Source organism: Scomber japonicus, chromosome 5 (assembly GCF_027409825.1).
Source record: "Scomber japonicus isolate fScoJap1 chromosome 5, fScoJap1.pri, whole genome shotgun sequence".
NCBI lineage: Eukaryota > Metazoa > Chordata > Actinopteri > Scombriformes > Scombridae > Scomber > Scomber japonicus.
In genome coordinates, this window is record NC_070582.1 from 1,201,894 (window position 1) to 1,220,528 (window position 18,635).

The following is an 18,635-nucleotide window of genomic DNA, read 5'->3' on the forward strand; positions in this document are numbered from 1 at the left end:
GTTATTCATACGTTTATTTTCACATTTTAACCCTTTAAATTTAAACTAAACCTCATGGAGACTAATATAAACCATCACTGACTCAGATATTAACATTCATAGCTGGTCTCAGACAGTCGTACTGAAGTGAACAGCGCTGCCTTTAAACACATCATCAGTCACGAGGAGCTTCTTGCTTCGTCTTGTGTTGGGCTGAGATTTGGTGTCAGATCATTTAATCAAGATAACCCATTAGAAGCTAAGGAGGAATGTAGGAAGGAAGGAAGGAAGGAAGGAAAGGAATAAGGATGAAAAGAGGAGGGAATTTAGGAGATAAGAAAGGAAAGGAGGAAGGAAAGGAGGAATGAAGGAAGGAAGGATGGAAAGAAAGGACTAAGGAGGGAGGGAGGGAGGAAGGAAGGAAAGAAAGGAGTAAGGAGGGAGGGAGGAAGGAAGGGAGGGAAGAAGGAAGGGAGGAAGGCAGGAAGGGAGGGAGGGAGGAAAGAAGGAAGGGAGGAAAGAAAGGAGTAAGGAGGGAAGGAGGGAGGGAGGGAGGAAGGAAGGAAAGGAGTAAAGAGGGAAGGAGGAAGGAAAGAAGGAAGGAAGCAAGGATGGAAGGAGGAGGGAGCAAAGAAAGAGAGAAGAAGGAACAGACAAATGACAAAATAATTGGCTTCTTGCTTCGTCTTGTGTTGGGCTGAGATTCGTGTAGGAAGGAAGGAAGGAAGGAAGGAAGGGAGTAAGGAGGGAAGGATAACGGTGTATTCAATGAGCCAGAATCGTCCCATTAGAAGCTAAGGAGGAATGTAGGAAGGAAGGAAGGAAGGAAGGGAGTAAGGAGGGAAGGATAACGGTGTATTCCCATTAGAAGCTAATCAGCTAACAGCGCTAATCAATATGTCCTCTGTGATCAGCGTGGAGCGTGCAGCTGCTGAGAGGCTTCACACCGGCAGACCTCACTCCTCTTCATACACATATACATCCAGGCTGCTAATGAAGACATGTGCAACAGGGTGTGTGTGTGTGTGTGTGTGTGTGTGTGTGTGTGTGTGTGTGTGTCTCTGTGTGTGTGTGTGTGTGTGTGTGTGTGTGTGTCAGTGTGTGTGTGTGTGTGTGTGTGTGTGTGTGTGTGTGTGTGTGTGTGTGTGTGTGTGTGTGTGTGTGTCAGAGTGTGTGTGTGTGTGTGTGTGTGCAGGCAGCAGCAGCAGAGATGAAAGCTCATTGATCCCACAGAGGAGCCTCAGCTGCTCTCTGCACAGCGGCTCGTTATTAATCTGAAGCTTTTAAACCTCAATCGGAGCCATTCTTCATGATTACTGCTGCTGCTGGAGGAAGGAAGGAAGGAAGGAGGGAGGAAGGAAAGAAGGAGCCATTCTTCATGATTACTGCTGCTGCTGGAGGAAGGAAGGAAGGAAGGAGGGACGAAGGAAAGAAGGAAGGGAAGGAAAGGAGGAGCCATTCTTCATGATTACTGCTGCTGCTGGAGGAAGGAAGGAAGGAAGGAGGGAGGAAGGAAAGAAGGAAGGGAAGGAAAGGAGGAGCCATTCTTCATGATTACTGCTGCTGGAGGAAGGAAGGAAGGAAGGAAGGAGGGAGGAAGGAAAGAAGGAAGGGAAGGAAAGGAGGAGCCATTCTTCATGATTACTGCTGCTGCTGGAGGAAGGAAGGATAGGAGGAAGGAAGGGAAGGAAAGGAGGAGCCATTCTTCATGATTGTTGCTGCTGCTGGAGGGAGGGAGGAAAGAAGGAAGGAAGGGAAGGAAAGGAGGAGCTATTCTTCATGATTACTGCTGCTGCCGCCATTTACACACAGATTACGGCCCATACAGCCGCCAGGTGATGGAGGGAGGAAGGAAAGGATGAATGAAGGAAGGAAGGAGACTATATTAGAGAAAAGGAAAAGGAAAAGGGGAAGTGGAGGAGGGAAGGAGATACAGAGGGAAAAGAAGACAGTCAATTTTGAAATAGGCAGTAGTGAAGGAAAGAAGGGAATGAAAAAGTGAAGGTAGAAGAAAGTGAGAGGTGAAAGAGAAGTGTGGACACAGAAGATGGAGGGAGGAGGGTGAAAAGAAAAGGATGAGGAAAGAAGGGGATGAAGGCGGGAAGGAAAAGGCAGAAAGAAAGTGAGGAAGAGGGGAGAAGAATAAGAGGAGATAGTGGAGAAAGAGTGAGAGAAGGAAAGGAGAGGAAAGAGAGGAGGGAGAGGAAGGAGAGAGAGGAAGGAGAGAGGAAGAGGAGAGAGGAAGGAGAGACAGGAAGAGGAGAGAGAGGAAGGAGAGAGAGGAAGGAGAGAGAGGATGGAGAGAGAGGAGGGAGAGGAAGGAGAGAGAGGATGGAGAGGAAGGAGGGAGAGGAAGGAGAGAGATGAAAGAGAGGAGAGAGAGGAACGAGTGGCGGGACGGAAAAGGCAGAAAGAAAGTGAGGAATAGGGGAGAAGAATAGGAGGAGACAGTGGAGAAAGAGTGAGAGAAGGAAAGGAGGAATTTCCTCTCTGATGATGTCACCCGGTGATGTCACCCGGTGATGTCACCCCCGTGTTTTTGGGGCGGTCCAGATGTTTTCGGTGCGGCTAACCCGAGGCCCCCGCAGAGACCCGCGCTAATGGATGCAACATAATACAGGACGATCACTGCTGCCCCGTGAAGCCCGTTGCCATGACAACCACTGCAGATCCCCCCCCCCCCCAGCGCACCGTGCTGGTTTAGGGACAGGCGGATGGAAACGCTGTGATCTCCTCCTGAGCCCATCAGCGGGGTTAAAGTGTGTGTTAACCTAAACCACCACCTCCACACATAATGTTACACTAAACCCCTCAGAGGAACGTGTGTGTGTGTGTGTGTGTGTGTGTGTGTGTGTGTGTGTGTGTGTGTGTGTGTGTGTGTGTGTGTGTGTGTGTGTGTGTGTGTGTGTGTTTCTATCCTGGTTAGCGTTAGGGTTTCAATCCAACATTTGTTCAAATACTGAATATTAATTGTACTGTAGCTAACAGTGATGTAAACTGTATGCTAATAGACATTAGCATTACGGGTCCCAACGAGGGGGTGGGGGGGCAAAATTCAGGTTTCAGATTTATGTGAGTTTTTGATATTTCAAGTCATTTTTTTGTTCAAACAGAATTATGATGAATTTAGGAGTTAAAATTATGTCTATAGACCCTTTAGAAAGGCTGGACCCCACAGTACATCATCCTGTCAGGAGTCCCCACGAGGTAGTACAAACGCGTATGTGTGTGTGTGTGTGTGTGAAGTCTTGTTTTTCTGTCTTCATGGGGACCTAAGACCAGGAGCCCACTCATGATTTGGGGTACGGAAACTTTGAACCATTGAAATGAGTTTTAGAGGCTCCCTTAATTTAAAGAAAATAGACAAAAGATATAAAATAATAGAAAAAAGCAGTTCTGAGTATATCGACTTTTCTCTCTGCTGCCCCCACCAGGTGGTAACTGGTATTGCAGTTTGTTTAAAGTGTATAATTCAGCCAGTGATGATGTAAAACTGTGTGTGTGTGTGTGTGTGTGTGTGTGTGTGTGTGAGTTCTTGTTTTTCTGTCTTCATGGGGACCTTTCTTTTAAATGTAGTAACCATTGAAATGAGTTCTAGAGGCTCCGTCTCTCTGCTGCCCCCACCAGGTGGTAACTGGTACTGCATGTGTTTAAAAGTGTGAATAATTCAGCCAATGATGAAGCAAACATTTGTGCGTGTGTCCTGTTTAACCTGTGAAAACGCTGGTGTAGTATCCTGAATGAGATTTGCAAAGTCTGAAAAATAAGCCCCGATGATGTCATAGTGATGTCATAAGCGTTATCTCAGCATGGACGTGATTAATGAATGCCGTGCTTATGCTGTATCACGGTTATTGCAGCTGGCAAGAGTCTGAAGATGACTCAAGTTGTATTTATGAGATTCAAGGTGATTTTATTTGCATGGAAGGGAAATGTGTTCATGCTTGGCTGAGGTGGAAATGTTAAAATGATGGAAGATGCATTGAAGTGCAATGGACACCAACTTAGTGAATAATTGCACTGATTCAGCTCTAAGTTACTCGTCACACTCTGGTCTTCTGTGTTTCCCTGGGTGTAGAACAAGTCACCAAACTGCATTCGATCAGCAAAGTCCTTCTTAATCTTAAAGACAGAGCTAAAGACTCTTTGGCTGATTCTTTTGCGTCTATTCACTCTATCTGGGGATTTCCACCGGGCCCGTCAGCGGCTGCGCTACGGTTTATCTCCGTCCTCTGCTCGGCGTCAACTCACACCGGGAGCGTTACAGCAGCGAAGCTCTGGGAGAGAAATCTGTCTTTTAAAATGACATTGCACTGTTTATACAGTAATTACAGCAGCCCAATCAAATCCTAACGAGAGCCTTTAGTCTACTGTAATTACTGTAGTAGCTAGTCTACCGTAATTACTGTAGTAGCTAGTCTACCGTAATTACTGTAGTAGCTAGTCTACCGTAATTACTGTAGTAGCTAGTCTACCGCAATTACTGTAGTAGCTAGTCTACAGTAATTACTGTAGTAGCTAGTCTACCGTAATTACTGTAGTAGCTAGTCTACCGTAATTACTGTAGTAGCTAGTCTACCGTAATTACTGTAGTAGCTAGTCTACCGTAATTACTGTAGTAGCTAGTCTACCGTAATTACTGTAGTAGCTAGTCTACAGTAATTACTGTAGTAACTAGTCTACTGTAATTACTGTAGTAGCTAGTCTACAGTAATTACTGTAGTAGCTAGTCTACCGTAATTACTGTAGTAGCTAGTCTACTGTAATTACTGTAGTAGCTAGTCTACCGTAATTACTGTAGTAGCTAGTCTACAGTAATTACTGTAGTAGCTAGTCTACCGTAACTACTGTAGTAACTAGTCTACTGTAATTACTGTAGTAGCTAGTCTACCGTAATTACTGTAGTAGCTAGTCTACCGTAATTACTGTAGTAGCTAGTCTACCGTAATTACTGTAGTAGCAACACAACTAAACGGCCCGATTATGTTAACTTGCTCAATTTTGGTTGATTTGGTCATTTTCTTTGATTTTTGTGCTGATGTCATGTGTCAGTAGCTACGTAGCTAGATGGAGTCTTTAGCAGCTGTAACGTGCCGCTGACGGACCCGATGGAAATTGGGCTTATGTATCACCTCTGTGCATTGTATGTTGGCATCAGTTTTACCGTACTTACTCGTGTTGATATTTGCTTGTGTTGTATCAATATGTGCAATATTTCCCTCTGCATGTAGAAAACAGCATCACATGGAAATACTACAGTAGCTCATAACTGTACTTAAATACAGTATTTGAGTAAATGTATTTGGTGACTATCCACCACTGGTGATGGGTTAATTAGCATCTCAGGTGTTTATAGCAGAGATACGTTAAGCTTAACTAAGTAAGATTCAGTCAGGAGCTCTCTCGTCATACATCAAACCATTTACTGCGACAAATGGAAATACAGTTTGACTCGACGCTGAAGGCTCCACTGTAAGAGGCTCCACTGTAAGATGCTCCACTGTAAGATGCTCCACTGTGAGAGGCTCCACTGTAAGATGCTCCACTGTAAGATGCTCCACTGTAAGAGGCTCCACTGTAAGAGGCTCCACTGTAAGATGCTCCACTGTAAGATGCTCTACTGTAAGAGGCTCCACTGTAAGATGCTCCACTGTAAGATGCTCCACTGTAAGATGCTCCACTGTAAGAGGCTCCACTGTAAGATGCTCCACTGTAAGATGCTCCCTGGATTAGCGGCTGCAGATTGACCGTTGAGCCATGATGAGACCCTGAACCAGAAAGCTGGAGGCTGATCTGGTGGAGGGAAGCTTTGCCAGCAGGGTGAGCAGCAGTGTTGGTGCAGATCAGTGAAGGTGGGAGTCAGATTTAAAGGGGCCGTCTTGTTGTGAGGTCGGCTGTGATTGGCGTGAACACTGATTCAATCGATGGCAGCTGATTACAGCTCGGGCGTAAGACCTCTGTGACCTCTGTGTCCTGCATGAATTAACGCAACGCTTCATTTAACAATAGTTTCCATCAGATAACAATCAGCATTCCACCTTCAGCATCCTGATTCTCTTCACTCTCCAGTTTAAAACCAGCTCCTCATCCAAGCTAATGAACAATTAGCCACAGCTGGAGCAGAGCTTGTTTCCGTAGTTACAGTCACTGCGTTGGGGTTGATGCAGCGGAGGTGCCGAGCCGAGCCGAGCCGAGCTGAGCCGGACCAGCTGGCAGACGACAGCGGAGCTTCCCAGGAAGCAGAGTCAGTGACCTCATTGGCATCAAGAAGCTGTCACAGATTAAAGGAACATTTACATAATTTCCCTCCAAATGGAAACAAGTCTTTTTTTCCTTCTTTTTCTTTTTCTTGGAACTTCCCCATCTGAACTGCTCCCATTTACGCTTCTCTAACACCATGTAGGAAATATCAAACGTCTTTAAATAATAATTTTCTTCGCCTGTTAATCCTATTAACCAAACATTAAATATCTTTTTTTGTCCGTTTTTGCCTTTGAAGTCTTTTTGAACTCTCTCTGCCATCAGCTGCTGGGATTTTCCTTTAGAGACTTGAACTCTAGAGAGCGTCGACCTTCTGCTCGCTCATCTGAGTCACCGCCGCCGCGTCACACCAACGCTGTCATCTGCTTTTCAAGGTTTATCATGATTTAATTATAAACAAAGAGAGACAACCTGACCCGACACCCAGTCCGAGCTCGTCCTGTCCGTTTGCAGAATACGGGGTCAGAAAGGGACCAGCTGAGTGAAAACTGGCTAAATGCATTTCACCATCGTTCTGTTTCACTCCAATTTATTAACAGGAAATGAACCTAAGTGATGAACGTAAACCTTTATCTCGAGTAAAACTGTCTCTCTCTCTGTCTCTCTCTCTCTCTCTCTGTGTCTCTCTCTCTCTCTCTGTCTGTCTCTCTCTCTGTCTCTCTCTCACTCTCTCTCTCTCTCTCTCTCTGTCTGTCTCTCTCTCTCTCTGTGTGTGTCTCTCTCTCTCTCTGTCTCTCTCTCTCTCTCTCTGTCTCTCTCTCTCTCTCTGACTCTCTCTCTGTCTCTCTCTCTCTCTCTCTCTCTCTCTCTGTCTCTCTCTCTCTATCTCTGTATCTCTCTCTCTCTATCTCTGTATCTCTCTCTCTGTCTCTCTCTGTCTCTCTGTCTCTCTGTCTCTCTCTTTCTCCCTCTCTCTCTCAGCACAATGAATTTTAGGTCAATATTTCAACTAAAATAAAGAAAAGCACAAAGTGTACGTCCTACATTTTAAGTGAAACATATCAAGGTTGAATCTTCAGAATAAAAAAAAAAAAAAAAAGGTCTTTCATAGTAGCTCATCACACATATCTCTCTCAGCTGTTCTGTGAACCATCAGCTAGATTGATTTGATTGTCTTGTTTGAGTAACGTTGATGGGTCCAGACCCAGACTGAGGTCCTCCAGTTGGTGATGCCTCCTCTACATGAATAACCTAATACAGCAAATACCAAATGTACATGACGTAATAAAAGTTTAAACAAAGGTTTTCCTCCTGCAGCTGAGCAGAGAGAGAGGAGAGCAGCCGGACCTGTTTGATGTGTGGGAGTCTCCGTCTCGCTGGGATGCTCGTGCTCTCTCAGCGTGAACTCAGGGCCGGCGGCGGGTTGACTCCTGTTTCAACCTGCTCGCAAAGCTGAATTCTGCTCTGCTGCTCTTAATAATTACAAGTTCAATACCTGCGAGAAGACGCTGGTTTGAAAAGCTGCTCGGCTCAGTTTCAGAGCTTCTTTCTGTTTTTGTTTGTCTCTCGAGTTTCATTTATTGTCATCTGAGACTGAAGAGTTCATGATAATCACAGCTGCTCTGAGCTCTGTGAGGAGTCCTGAAAACACAAAACACCAAACAATGAAGGAATTACATTGGTTGGGATTAGTAGTACTAAAAGCAGTAAAAGTACTGCAGTATTATAGTGATGTAGTATGCAGTATTACAGTAAAACTACTGCAGTATTATAGTGATGTAGTATGCAGTATTACAGTAAAAGTACTGCAGTATTATGATGTGAACTTTAATAAACTCTCATTGTAGTTTCACATTTTCTCCAGAAGATTTGAATGAGAAGAAAACACTTTGATCACTGTTGATAAAAATCATCTTTATTGATTATTGAAGCTTCAGATTGTTGACACATCCAATCAGCAAAGTGTGATCAATGATTTCATGTTCAGATTGACTTCATCCACACAGTCAGTTAGTGTAACCCAGAATGTCAGCTATGTACAAGAACATCATTAATGATTATTATCATGATCATTACAGTTTGATTGAACATTTCTTTATGAATTTACAAAGTGATGAGAACAAAATATCTGTGATGAAGGAAGTTCTGCTGTTTTCTCTGTTTAAGAAACAACAGACACAAATACATCAATACAAACATGAAACTAACATTTAGAACAAAGAGAAGTTCACATTTTCATCTGAAGAAATGTCAGTGAAGGTTAAAAACATGGTGATGAGCAGTGAGAGCCTCCATGGATAAAAACACACAGGAAAAAGTCACATTTAAAGAAACTGATCATATAAACGACACATACATAAAGTAAAATAAAGTGTTGAATATCACTATTAGCATGTCAGCTGATCATTTGAGCAGCTCAGAATCATGGAGACAAAAACATGAAGAATTACAACATCTGACACATGAAGTCTGAACTCACTTCTGTCTTTTTCACTTTACACAACTCAGCTGTGGATACAAAACCAACTGAAAGTCCAGCATAGAGAGGCTGAGTGAATGTGGTCTGGACTCTGTGGAGGAGAGTCATGGTTTCAGAGACGCTGTAGAAGGACAGAATACCTGCTCTGTGATCCAGGTACACTCCGACTCTGGAGGAACCAGGATCTGAGACGGGAGTTTCAATGTTGTTGAACCAAAATGTATAACTGTTAGAGTTACAATCTAAAGACCAAGATTTGTCATTATGTCCAAATCGAGATTCACTTCCTGATCTGCTGATATTCTTGTATGCGACTGCTACATGAACTATTCCTCCTCTCTCCACCTCCCAGTAACAACGTCCAGTCAGACTCTCTCCACTCAGGACCTGACACCTATCGGTGAATCTGTCTGTGTGACTAGCATAAGACTGTTGTTGAAACGTCCATTCTACTTTTCTGTTCCCCTCAGATAATAACAGCCGTTTGTTTGCTGTGTTTGGATCCAGAGTGATTTCACGTGAATATTTTAGGAACTCAGCTCTGGTCTTGGGTTGTTGTGGCAGTAAAACGTCCACTTCAGTCTCTGGCAGTGAGATGTTTGTCCATTTGTCCCTCAGGATGTCCTGTAGTTTATCTCTGAGCTCTGACACAGCTGCTGTCACATCCTCAAAGTATCTCAGAGGAGGGATATTGATGCTGGATGAGTCTGTAGGTTCACTGAGTTGTGACACTGAGGGGTAGTTGTGTAGAAACTGGTTGTGATCCTCTGTGTGTGAGAGCTGCTTCAGTTCAGCGTCTTTCCTCTTCAGCTCAGTGATCTCCTGCTGCAGCTTCTCCTGAAGCTCTTTGACTCCACTCACTTCAGTTTCCTGCTGGGATCTGATCTGCTGCTTCACATCAGAGCTTCTTTTCTGGAGGAGACGGATCAGCTGAGTGAAGATCTTCTCACTGTCCTCCACTGCTTTATCAGCAGAGCGACTGACGGCCTCCACCTGCTGTTGAAGCAGCTTCACATCTTTCTCTCTGTCCTGGATTCTCTGCTGGATGTTTAGTCGACTCACCTCGAGCTCTCTCTGCCTCTCAGTCCTTTCTGCTGCAACTGGGACTGTGTCGTGGCCTTTATGATCCTCCATAGTGCACAGATAACAGATACTCTTCTTATCTGTACGGCAGAATATCTTCATCACCTCATCATGACGAGAGCAGATGTTCTCCTGGAGCTTCTCCGAGGGCTCCACCAGCTTGTGTTTCTTTAATTGACCAACAGTGTAATGAGGCTGGAGGTGATTCTCACAGTAAGACACCAGACACTGCAGACAGGACTTGAAGGCTTTCAGCTTCCTCCCAGTGCAGACATCACAGGCCACATCTTCAGGTCCAGCATAGCAGTGATCAGCAGGAGCAGCTTGGAGTCCAGTCTTCTTCAGCTGCTCCACTAAAGCTGCTAACATGGTGTTTTTCTTCAGGACAGGCCTCGGTATGAAGGCCTCTCTGCACTGAGGGCAGCTGTACATCCTAATCTGATCCTCTCCATCCCAGAATCCTTTAATACATCTCATACAGTAGCTGTGTCCACAGGGAAGACCCACCGGATTCTTCAGTAGATCCAGACAGATCGAACAGCAGAATGAGTCTCGGTCCAGCTGATCGTTCTGCGCCATTTCAGCTCTGAGGCAACGACTGACTGAGCTTCACTTTCTGATAAATGAAACAGGTGTGAACAGATCTGAACATGTCATTCTGCTGAATGCAGTCTGACAGGTCTGTGCTGAGTCACATGATGGTTACACCCATCATCAAACTGTAGCTCTGAAGGGAGAGAACAAGGAAATCTGATCTCAGGGTGGAGCTTGTTGTGTTTAAAGGTTATCAGGACGAGGAGCCGCACTGTGGATTCAAACTGTTTCCTCATTTACAGTAAAGTCTCAGTTAAAAGCTGCTCAACATTTAACTTTGCTGCTATGTACAAATACTACATTACAAGTAAAAGTACTGCAGTATTATGAGTGATGTAGTATGCGGTATTACAGTAAAAGTACTGCAGTATTATGAGTGATGTAGTATGCAGTATTACAGTAAAAGTACTGCAGTATTATAGTGATGTAGTATGCAGTATTACAGTAAAAGTACTGCAGTATTATTAAGTGAACTTTGTAGTATTTCAGGAGGAAAACTGTCTCTAATAAACTCTCATTGTAGTTTCACATTTTCTCCAGAAGCTTTGAATGAGAAGAAAACACTTTGATCACTGTTGATAAAAATCATCTTTATTGATTATTGATGCTTCAGATTGTCGACACATCCAATCAGTAACGTGTGATCAATGATTTCATGTTCAGATTGACTTCATCCACACAGTCAGTTAGTTTAACCCAGAATGTCAGCTATGTACAAGAACATCATTAATGATTATTATCATGATCATTACAGTTTGATTGAACATTTCTTTATGAATTTACAAAGTGATGAAAACAAAATATCTGTGATGAAGGAAGTTCTGCTGTTTTCTCTGTTTAAGAAACAACAGACACAAATACATCAATACAAACATGAAACTAACATTTAGAACAAAGAGAAGTTACATCTGAAGAAATGTCAGTGAAGGTTAAAAACATGGTGATGAGCAGTGAGAGCCTCCATGGATAAAAACACACAGGAAAAAGTCACATTTAAAGAAAAACTGAACATATAAACGACACATACATAAAGTAAACAAAGTGTTGAATATCCCTATTCGCATGTCAGCTGATCTCTGAGCGGCTCAGAAACATGGAGATAAAAACATGAAGAATTACAACATCTGACACATGAAGTCTGAAATGACTTCTGTCTATTTCACTTTACACAACTCAGCTGTGGCTCCATGAACCCAAAGTCCAGCATAGAGAGGCTGAGTGAATGTGGTCTGGACTCTGTGGAGCAGAGTCATGGTTTCAGAGACTCTGTAGAAGGACAGAATACCTGCTCTGTGATCCAGGTACACTCCGACTCTGGAGGAAACAGGACCTGAGACGGGAGTTTTAATGCTGTTGAACCAAAATGTATAACTGTCAGGTTCACAAAATAAAGACCAAGATTTGTCATTACGTCCAAATAGAGATTCACGTCCTGCTCTGATGATATTCTTGTATGAGACTGCTACACGAACTCCTCCTCTCCACTCCACCTCCCAGTAACAACGTCCAGTCAGACTCTCTTTACTCAGGACCTGAAGCTCATTAGTGAATCTGTCTGTGTGTCTAGAATAAGACTGTTGTTGTAACGTCCATTCTACTTTTCTGTTCCCCTCAGATAATAACAGATATGTGTTTGCTGTGTTTGGATCCAGAGTGATTTCACATGAATATTTTAAGAACTCAGCTCTGGGCTCTGGTTCTGGTTCTGACAGTAAAACGTCCACTTCAGTCTCTGCCAGTGAGATGTTTGTCCATTTGTCCCTCAGGATGTCCTGTAGTTTATCTCTGAGCTCTGACACAGCTGCTGTCACATCCTCAAAGTGTCTGAGAGGACGGATATTGATGCTGGATGAGTCTGTAGGTTCACTGAGTTGTGACACTGAGGGGTAGTTGTGTAGAAACTGGTTGTGATCCTCTGTGTGTGAGAGCTGCTTCAGTTCAGCGTCTTTCCTCTTCAGCTCAGTGATCTCCTGCTGCAGCTTCTCCTGAAGCTCTTTGACTCGAATCACTTCAGTTTCCTGCTGGGATCTGATCTGCTGCTTCACATCAGAGCTTCTTTTCTGGAGGAGACGGATCAGCTGCGTGAAGATCTTCTCACTGTCCTCCACTGCTTTATCAGCAGAGAGACTGACGGCCTCCACCTCCTGTTGAAGCAGCTTCACATCTTTCTCTCTGTCCTGGATTCTCTGCTGGATGTTTAGTCGACTCACCTCGAGCTCTCTCTGCCTCTCAGTCCTTTCTGCTGCAGCTGGGACTGTGTCGTGGCCTTTATGATCCTCCATAGTGCACAGATAACAGATACACTTCTTATCTGTACGGCAGAATATCTCCATCGCCTTATCATGACGAGAGCAGATGTTCTCCTGGAGCTTCTCCGAGGGCTCCACCAGCTTGTGTTTCTTTAATTGACCAACAGTGTAATGAGGCTGGAGGTGATTCTCACAGTAAGAGACCAGACACTGCAGACAGGACTTGAAGGCTTTCAGCTTCCTCCCAGTGCAGACATCACAGGCCACATCTTCAGGTCCAGCATAGCAGTGATCAGCAGGAGCAGCTTGGAGTCCAGTCTTCTTCAGCTGCTCCACTAAAGCTGCTAACATGGTGTTTTTCTTCAGGACAGGCCTCGGTGTGAAGGCCTCTCTGCACTGAGGGCAGCTGTAGATCTTCCTCTGATCCTCTCCATCCCAGTGTGATTTAATACAGCTCATACAGTAGCTGTGTCCACAGGGAAGACCCACCGGATCCTTCAGTAGATCCAGACAGATCGAACAGCTGAGTGTTTCTCGGTCCAGCTGATCTTTTTGCGCCATTTCAGCTCTCAGAGGCAACGACTGTCTGACTTCCTGATAAGTTTAATAACTTTGAACTTTGAATATCATGTGATAAAGTTGTAAAACTAGCCTGACATCTGTTCTGAGTCACATGTTGGTTACACCCATCATAACAAACTGTAGCTTTGAAGGGAGAGAACAATGAACTCTGATCCCAGAGTGGAGCTTGTTGTGTTTAAAGGTTTTCAGGACGAGGAGCCGCACTGTGGAAACTGTCCTCATTTACAGTAAAATATCAGTTAAAAGCTGCTCAACATTTAACTTTACTGCTATATACAAATACTCCATCAGTACTGCAGTATTATAGTGATGTAGTATGCAGTATTACAGTAAAAGTACTGCAGTATTATAGTGATGTAGTATGCAGTATTACAGTAAAAGTACTGCAGTATTATAGTGATGTAGTATGCAGTATTACAGTAAAAGTACTGCAGTATTATAGTGATGTAGTATGCAGTATTACAGTAAAAGTACTGCAGTATTATAGTGATGTAGTATGCAGTATTACAGTAAAAGTACTGCAGTATTATAGTGATGTAGTATGCAGTATTACAGTAAAAGTACTGCAGTATTATAGTGATGTAGTATGCAGTATTACAGTAAAAGTACTGCAGTATTATAGTGATGTAGTATGCAGTATTACAGTAAAAGTAGTGATATATTATTATATATGACATCATTAGATTATTAATAGTACTTTATATACAGTTAGCTAGTTTACGCTACTTTATATACGGTTAGCTAGTTTATACTACTTTATATACAGTTAGCTAGTTTACGCTACTTTATATACAGTTAGCTAGTTTATACTACTTTATATACAGTTAGCTAGTTTACACTACTTTATATACAGCTAGCTAGTTTACGCTACTTTATATACGGTTAGCTAGTTTATACTACTTTATATACAGTTAGCTAGTTTATACTACTTTATATACAGTTAGCTAGTTTACGCTACTTTATATACAGTTAGCTAGTTTATACTACTTTATATACAGTTAGCTAGTTTACACTACTTTATATACAGCTAGCTAGTTTACGCTACTTTATATACGGTTAGCTAGTTTATACTACTTTATATACAGTTAGCTAGTTTATACTACTTTATATACAGTTAGCTAGTTTACGCTACTTTATATACAGTTAGCTAGTTTACACTACTTTATATACAGTTAGCTAGTTTACACTACTTTATATACAGTTAGCTAGTTTATACTACTTTATATACAGTTAGCTAGTTTACGCTACTTTATATACAGTTAGCTAGTTTATACTACTTTATATACAGTTAGCTAGTTTACGCTACTTTATATACAGTTAGCTAGTTTATACTACTTTATATACAGTTAGCTAGTTTATACTACTTTATATACAGTTAGCTAGTTTATACTACTTTATATACAGTTAGCTAGTTTATACTACTTTATATACAGTTAGCTAGTTTACACTACTTTATATACAGTTAGCTAGTTTATACTACTTTATATACAGTTAGCTAGTTTACACTACTTTATATACAGTTAGCTAGTTTACACTACTTTATATACAGTTAGCTAGTTTATACTACTTTATATACAGTTAGCTAGTTTACACTACTTTATATACAGTTAGCTAGTTTATACTACTTTATATACAGTTAGCTAGTTTACACTACTTTATATACAGTTAGCTAGTTTATACTACTTTATATACAGTTAGCTAGTTTACACTACTTTATATACAGTTAGCTAGTTTACACTACTTAATATACAGTTAGCTAGTTTATACTACTTTATATACAGTTAGCTAGTTTACACTACTTTATATACAGTTAGCTAGTTTATACTACTTTATATACAGTTAGCTAGTTTATGCTACTTTATATACAGTTAGCTAGTTTATACTACTTTATATACAGTTAGCTAGTTTATACTACTTTATATACAGTTAGCTAGTTTATACTACTTTATATACAGTTAGCTAGTTTAGCATATAAATGTAATGTGATTTAACCGCCATCATTTATCCTCCACTCAGACTGATTAATGAAGAGAGAGAGTCAAAGGAAACAAAAATTAAAGTCCATAGCTGTATGTCTGTGTGTGTGTGTGTGTGTGTGTGTGTGTGTGTGTGTGTGTGTGTGTGTGTGTGTGTGTGTGTGTGTGTGTGTGTGTGTGTGTGTGACAGATTAAATAAAGGAAGTGATGGTTTTGTATTTTTGCTGCTGTTCTGTCGGATCAGTCGCTGTGGAGAAAAACTCCCGTTCTCCTTCAGAAGTGTGAAATCCTGCCGGAGATAATCTGCTTTTCTTTCTCTTCTTTCTCCTCGGCTCCTCATCCTCCTCCATCTCTCCTTCCATCCTTTATCCCTTAAACTCTTTTTCCTCTTTCTCAGAAAAGATAAATACTTCCTGTCTGTCCTCACCTGTCTCTGCTAAGTCTTAACTCTTGTCCGTTGTTTCCTGGAGAGCAGCGTCTTCCTGCTCTGCATGCAGTCTGAGGAACGGATGAATATTTCATGCCGAGGGATTCCTCCACCTTTCCTCCCCTTGACTCATCTGTAGTCAGCAGCTCATCTCTCCTAAAAACAAAATGAAATGCTCGTTAGCGGCGGCCGATTGAAACACACGGCGATGGAGAGGAGAGAGGACGAGGTCTCAGTTTGTCTCAGAAGTTCAAAAAAAAGCAAACGGCTGCAGAAACGACTGACCTTTATTTTGCATAAATACGATAAAAAGTCAAAGAAGATTGATCAGGAAATATAAAGTTGATTATTTCTGCATCAAATTTACAAGACAGGTTATTTCTTTTGCTGTTTGCAACCAAAAAGCTCCACTTCCACTTCATGTAAAAAGACTTTTAGAGCAAATTTCTCTCCAATTTGAGTTTTTGACCAAAGAAATGTTAAATGTCTGTTAACCCTTTATAGGACTCTCATTGAAAAGGAAGGGAGGGAGGAAGGGAGGTAGGGGGGTGGAAAGAAAGAGAGAAGGAGGGAGGGAGAAAGGGAAGAAAGAAGGAAGGAAGGAAGGAAGAAGAAAAGGGGATGGAGGAAGGAAAGAAGGAAGAAAGGAGAGAAGGAGGGAAGGAGGAAGGACAGATGGAAGGAAGGAAAGGAAAGGAAGGGAGGAAGGAAAGAAGGAAGGGAGGAGAGAAGGAGGGAGGGAGGAAGGACAGATGGAAGGAAGGAAAGGAAGGGAGGAAGGAAAGAAGGAAGGGAGGAGAGAAGCAGGGAGGGAGGAAGGACAGATGGAAGGAAGGGAGGAAGGAAAGAAGGAAGGGAGGAGAGAAGGAGGGAAGGAGGAAGGACAGATGGAAGGAAGGAAAGGAAGAAAGGACGGAGGAAATAAGGAACGAGAGAGGGAGAAAGGAAAAGAGGAAGGGAAGAAAGAAGGCAGGGAGGAAGGAAGGAAGGAAGGAAGGAAGGATATTTTGGGATATTTACAGAAGTTACCAAATATAATTATTTGCCCAATAAAGGGTTAAATGACATTATAAAAATGTGAGTAGAGCTGGTAAATGGAGCTTTTACACAACATGTCTCATTCACACACTGATGATGGGAGCCAACCTGCTCATCAGATGGAGACTAACATTCACAGAGTCTGGAGCAGTTTCAGGTTGAGCATCTTGTCTAAGGACGCATCAACATGTGGACTGGACTCGTTTTAAAATATGACAATACCAGCACCAATCCAAGTATCCTTAAAGTGATCCTGATACCAGCTGAGTACTTCATTAGATACCCATCATAGAATCAATAGAAGCATTAAACCACAACTTCACCACCACAGATGAGCTGTCGCTGCTGGTGGGGAGCTCTGGTCTTCTGAAATGAGGCCAACCAGGAAGTAACTTAGAGCTGCATTCTATCAAAAGGCCTCCAGGGGGCGACCATCTCTATACAAGTCAATGGAGAATTCACCAACTTCTCACTTGATTTCTAACCTCAGTAAACGTTTTCAAAATGTGTTTATGGTCTCAATCGCTAGTTTAAAGCCTTCTTCAATGCAGTATGATGTTCATTTGGGACATTTTGGCCTCCCTGATTTTATATGTGACGATAAAGCAGGGTATGCATTAGGGGGCGGGGCTACGTCCTGATTGACAGGTTGATTGACCAATGTCCTCGAGATCCAGCCCTCGTAACCATAGCAACCTCCCCGCTCAGCCCATGACTCCACCTCATGACCATATAAGTAGAATCCGTGTTTTTATTTTTCCCAGCATGCACCTGAAAGTTTCAAGATGGCGCTGCCTAGATTAGAAACTATTGGCTTCCGAGCAGCAGTCCACAAACCAATGGGTGACGTCACGGATGTTACGTCTGTTTCTTTTATAGAGTCCGTGGTTAAAACCTCCTCTGAAGCACAAAGAGCCGTTTCTGTGTTCTGTATCTTCTGTTATGTTGACCTTTATCACTTTATTTCAACCTGATCATTTCATGTGTGTGACCGCACTCAGACGGATGAGAGTCCAGCTGTGTGAGCACTACAAACAGATCCAAAGCTTTTATCAACAGGATCCAAGAAGCAGCTCGGCTCCACGGAGCTTTGTAGTCGAGTTTCACTCACAGAGAAATAAATGTTAGAGAAGCTTCAAGCTGCAGAGTCACTGATGATTCTCTGCAGGTTCATCACTACGACACAAAAACACTTTGATTATAGATGATTAACCCTCTGTCTGTTTTGACTGTTCCTTCCTTCCTTCCTTCCTTCCGTCTGTCCTTCCTCCCTCCCTCCTTCTCTCTTTCTTTCCTCCCTTCCTTCTTTCCTCTGTCCTTCCTTCGTCCCTTCCTTCTTTCCTTCCTCCATTCCCCTTTTCCTTTCTCCCTCCCTCTCTCCTACCTTCCTTCATTCCTTCTTTCCTTCCTTCTTCCTTCCCCCTTCCTCCTTTCCTACCTTCCTTCCTTCCATTCTCCTTTCCTTCCTTCTTCCTTCCCCCTTCCTCCCTCCCTCCCTACACTTCTTTCCTTTCCTCCTTTCCTATCTTCCTTCCTTCCCTCATTCCTTCCTCCCTCCCTTCCTTCCTCCTTCCTCCCTTCCTTCCTCCCTCCCTCCCTCCTTACTCCTTTCCTCCCATCCTTCCTTCCTGGCTTTTACCAGTATTGAAACAGTATTGAGGCTCTTTCCTACATTCTGGCGGTTTGGTCCTTTAATCGCAGGGTTCGGGTTTCTCCTTCTTCGTGTGAGATAAAAACGAACCGAGCTCTGACTTCTTTTTCTCTCTCTCAGCGTCTCTGGAGCTTTTCTCTTCTGTTTGAAGCCTGTGAGAGTTGTGCATCGTCACGTCCATTACACTCGTTACCCTCCGCCTGCTCTTCAGACGCTGCTGCCGGGCGGAGCGCCGCTGGGTGGGTCGCTCCTCTCTCAGCGGGAGCGGCTGATGAAATCCACTGCAACAGCTCATCACTGTGACTCAGTCAGGACCTGGGTGATACGTTTCAAGGTTGTTCTGTGTGTGTCCATCACAGAGAGGAAGGTAGGAGGG

At 43.0% G+C, this 18,635-nt stretch overlaps 2 protein-coding genes across 2 annotated transcripts in view; one reads left to right on the top strand and one right to left on the bottom strand.

Moving 5' to 3' along the window:
- Positions 1 to 18,635, top strand: part of LOC128358952 (metabotropic glutamate receptor 8-like) — a 120,315-nt gene that overhangs the window by 35,752 nt on the left and 65,928 nt on the right. The window lies entirely within an intron of this gene.
- On the bottom strand, positions 11,491 to 13,146 carry LOC128359157 (tripartite motif-containing protein 16-like). The gene has a single exon (XM_053319595.1). It carries the CDS (start codon positions 13,144 to 13,146, stop codon positions 11,491 to 11,493), a length of 1,656 nt encoding a protein of 551 aa, XP_053175570.1.

Bases quoted from the DNA above. Each gene is read 5' to 3' on its own strand.
- LOC128359157 (XM_053319595.1), bottom strand. From the start codon at position 13,146: ATGGCGCAAAAAGATCAGCTGGACCGAGAAACACTCAGCTGTTCGATC.